This window comes from Chondrus crispus, genomic scaffold (assembly GCF_000350225.1).
Source record: "Chondrus crispus Stackhouse genomic scaffold, scaffold_35, whole genome shotgun sequence".
NCBI lineage: Eukaryota > Rhodophyta > Florideophyceae > Gigartinales > Gigartinaceae > Chondrus > Chondrus crispus.
This window is the reverse complement of record NW_005179258.1, coordinates 381,364-385,753: the sequence shown is the minus strand read 5'-3', so window position 1 is coordinate 385,753 and position 4,390 is coordinate 381,364. Positions and strand designations below refer to the sequence as shown.

The 4,390-nt window shown below is 56.5% G+C and overlaps 1 protein-coding gene across 1 annotated transcript; it reads left to right on the top strand.

Annotated features, from left to right (window-relative positions):
* Nucleotides 1–444: 444 nt before the first annotated feature.
* CHC_T00006102001 (hypothetical protein) lies at nt 445–1,908 on the top strand. Its single transcript, XM_005718091.1, has one exon. The coding sequence runs from the start codon at nt 445–447 to the stop codon at nt 1,906–1,908; it is 1,464 nt and encodes a 487-aa protein (XP_005718148.1).
* The last annotated feature ends 2,482 nt before the right edge of the window (nt 1,909–4,390 follow it).

The window sequence follows — 4,390 nt, the reverse complement described above, 5'->3', positions numbered from 1 at the left end:
GTTGCACGTAAATATACTGGCCCCGCTTCCTCGCGTGACCGCTCTGGCCCCCCCGGCCACCGTCTCTCCACCTTCCACCGCACCTAGCCACCTTCTATTTCATCCGCTCCACCGCCATCTTGCGTCGACTACGCTCGCATCGTTTCTTTCTCGCGCCGCCCCCGGCACTTCAGCCTCAACTTCGGGCGGTGTGGTCCCCGCGTCGCCCGAACTTGTGGTTTTTACGTCTAGCGTCACCGTAGCCCCGGGTCGCGTGGTCTCCGCGTCTCCCGGGCCTCCGGCCGTTAACCATCCCACGCCGTCTGAGCCTCAGGCCGCGTGGTCTCCGCGTCGCCTGAGCCTCCGTTTCTCGTTGTTCCCGTTTCGGGACTTCGTTGAAACGCGCCGCGTTCCGAGCCACGCACGAGAGGTCTGTGGTCCTTCGGGCGGTACTCTCTGTGCGACATGGCTCGGACCAAGCAGACGGCGAGGGCTTCCACTGGCGGGAAGGTCCCTCGTCGAGCGATCGCCACCAAGGCGGCCCGTCGCTCGGCGGGCCTGTGGCGCGAGAACGGGGAGGAGGTCCGTGAAAGGGCGTCCCACCGCGTCAACCGACCGTTCATTGACTTCGAAGACTCAAGGAATGCTGAACACCTCTCAACCCTTTGGGAGCACGCCGGACGCTCCGATGTATCCGCGGTTAGGTATCAGGTAGGAGATCGATCCTTCCGTATTAGATACAAAGAGGTCGGTAATCGTGCACCCGTCGTGGCGGCCGTCTCTGCCGCCGGGGCCCGACTTCTCTTCGGGCCCCATGTGCTGGCATTCGTCGCAGCTCGTCTGTCCCGGAAAGCTTGGTTCACTGCCGACCGGTGCTTCCGGCTCGGGCTCACCGAGAGTCACGGCGACGAGAGAGAGTACCACTGCTGCGACGACCCCGATTGGGTCGTCGAGCTGGTTTGGTGCTCCGACGGTAGCAACGGCGAAGCCCAGGGGTGCTATTACGCCGTCGGGGAGGGGAGCCAGGATAAGTACCTTATCCTGCTCTACACGATGACGTTCGATCGTGTGCCCTCCGAGAACGAGGACGCCCGCCGGGGCTTCAACTCTGCCTTCGGGCGAGACTCCTCGACACGCATGGACGCAATCCTGGCCATCGACAACTGGTGTAGCCAGAATAGGGGCAAGAAGAAGCGCGTTAACTACGCCATGTCTCGCAACGTCTCTCCCTTGGCGTCGAGGTATTTCACCAAGTCTCAGCCCGTACCGTTTCAAGACAACACCATCCTCTGTCTCCGTTCTGCCGTCTGCAACGCCATCTCACTTGTCGCTGGCCGGCGCGCTGCCGACCGCGTCTGGGCGGCGGAGTCGGAACGAGTCACCGAGTTCGAGCGCCGAAAGAACTATTCGCCGAGCGTTCATCACTTCACTCATGTCCAACGGACCCTTCAAGCTGATTACCACGGCACCGTATCCTTGGATCACGTGGTTCCGCCGCCTGGGTCAACCGTTCATGGCAGGTCCAGTGCCAGGTCCCCGTTATGGCGGAGCTCGGACGTCAGTTGGCTACTCCGCCTGTCGACAAGTGTGGAAGCCGGTGTCTACGTCCTCCGCCTTAATGACATCCATCGCTTCCAGCACGCTATTTGTCTGGACGCACGGTCGGAACCGGCGCTGATATATGACTGTGCTGAGCGGTATGCCATGCAGCTCACGAGCAGTTCTCTCCGCTTGTGCTGCCCCGCTGGCGATCCGACCAAGTTTCAGTACTTCGACGATATGCGCGTCGTGCACCGAATGGCAAAGCGGGATAGAAGCGACGGCAAGAGTCTCGGTCAGGAACACAAGAAGAAGAGGGTTCGTCGAGGTAATCGTGGCCCAACCCTCTTACATGGTAAGGGTCGTCGTGCAAAAGGATCACTCAAGTAATCAACCAAAGATAGTTCATCCAAAAGAAACGTAATTCATCCGAGTCAACTTCAATCTAGTGCATGTGTAGGTAATCAATGCATCACATCTACATAAGATGTGCGGGTTTCTGAATAAAAGGGATTAAGCGCCTTGCATGTATATCCCGTCGACTGTAACGCAAACCCGGCGACACGAGTGTGTACCGCGGGTGCTTTGCCCGTACTACCCTGCAGGGGCCGTAGTACTTCGATTCTCCTAAAGGCCACTTCCGTAGCCCTCCCAAGGCTGCTCCTCGGGCAACCAGAACTTGATCGTGTACGTCGAACTGGCGTGGCGACACAACCGTCATTCTCTTGCTCCTCTTTTCCAACTGTTTAGCCGCCCTCGTCGATCGGAGCGCGAGCGTCGCTAACAGTTCCAAGTTGCGCGCCTCAACGCCGCCCCACCGGATTTGGTTCAGTTCGGTCTGGGGTTGCGCGGGCGGCTTTACTCCATACATCAGCTCAAACGGGGAGAACCCGTCCGACAGCCGGCGTCGGCGGTATCCGTACAGGATCTGCTTCAGCGCTGATTCCCACTTGTGGCTAGCGGCGCCCTGTCCCAACAGAGTCTTCCGAATTGAACGCTTGATGGTCCCGACCATACGCTCCGCTTTTCCGTTGGACATAGGAGCATAGGCGAGGACCGGTTTCCATGAAATTCCCTGTTGTACCATGAAGTTCTTCAACGCTGTCGCGCTGAAACATGTTGCGTTATCCGAGACTATGGTCCGAGGGGGACCAAACGAATGGATGATCTCCTCCTCCACGAACTTGACAACTTCCGCAGACGTAGCGGTCTCGGTTGCCCAAGCCAGGGGCCAACCAGTCAGATGTTCGACCGCTATCAGGATGTAACGTTTTCCGTTTTTCGTCTTGGGAAGGGGTCCCGCAAAGTCTATCGAGAATGTCTCAAAGAGCTGAGAGATTGGTATCACCGCCGTGCTTTTGTACGTCGGGATAGGCGCAGCCTTTTGGCAGCCTTCGCATCCACGAACGTAGGCGTAGATATCACCATGAACTCCCGGCCACCAGTACCTGTCAAGGACGAACTGCTTCGTAGCTGTAGCGTCCCAGTGGCCAATGTCGTCATGCAGCGACCGCAATATCTGCAGTCGAGTCCCCCGAGAAGGGATTGTTCTGATCCCATTCTTCATCCTGCGAAACAGCCTTCCGTTCCAGGCGAGGAACCGCCTGGAGTTCTTCTTGATTCTGCGCCTCTGCGCAGCATCTTGCTCAACCATCTCTTCTCCTTCGAGATAACGGTACGTGTCCCGCACATGAGGTTCCATGTCTTCCAGTATATCTCCTTTCGCAAAAGCGGCAGCACATACCAGGTCCCCCTCATCCTCCTCGCGCCTGCCATCGTCTTTTCGTAGACGCGAGAGAAAGTCAGCGGCACAATTCTTTGAGCCGGGGCGGTACAATATCTCGAATTCGTACTCCGCCAGGAAATCCAACCAACGGGCAAGTCTACCGTGGATGTCCTTCTTTTTGAACGCATACTGAAGCGCTTGGTGATCCGTAATCAACTTGAACTTTTGCGTTGAGAGCAAATACACCCGAAATTTCTTTAGCGCGAAGATCACCGCTAACGCCTCTCTCTCACAGGTGGGGTACTTCTTCTCAGTCTCCGTCATCGTCCTGCTGGCGTATTGTATCGGGTGAACCTTCTTGTCTTCCTTCCTCTGAGCCAGAACTGCTCCCACTGCCATGTTGGATGCATCTGTCTCGACCACGAAGGGTTCGTCAAACTTCGGGAGCGCCAACAGCGGAGGAGACGTCACCCTCTTCTTCAACTCCTGGAAGGCGGTCCGCATCTCTTCCGTAAATTCAAATTCGACTTTGGTAGAAGTAGCAGCATGCAACGATGCAGAGACTTCTGCGAACTTAGGGATGAATCGGCGGTAATACCCCGCTAGCCCAAGGAAGCTTCGTAACTCCGTCTTGGTGCGCGGCTCGGGGGTGTCCCAAATGATCGATGTCTTCTCTGGATCCACCTCAATCCCCTTCTTTCCGATGACGTGCCCCAATAGTCTGGTCTGTGATTGCGCGAAGGAACACTTCGCAAGCTTCAACTTCAATCCACTGCGAGCAATCAGCTCGAACACTTCAATTAAATGGTCAACATGGACGTCCAAGGACTTTGAAAAGATAACCACGTCATCAAGGTAAACTCGGACGAATGGCAGGTCTCTGAATACGCCATCCATCATCCTTTGAAATGTTGAAGGAGCGTTCATGAGCCCGAATGGCATCACTTCAAATTGAAAGGTCCCGTACCGACAGACAAACGTCGTCTGTTCTTTGCACCATGAAGCCATCCGGACTTGCCAATAACCCGAGAACAAGTCCAGGGTAGTGAACACTTTGCTTCCTTCAAGGTCGTCGAATATCTCTTCCATTTTGGGCAACGGCCACTTGTCGGCCTTCATCACCCGGTTAAGCGCGCGGTAGTCAAC

What these genes read in the sequence shown, in the direction of transcription:
- CHC_T00006102001 (XM_005718091.1), top strand. Translation starts at nt 445, where the DNA reads ATGGCTCGGACCAAGCAGACGGCGAGGGCTTCCACTGGCGGGAAGGTC.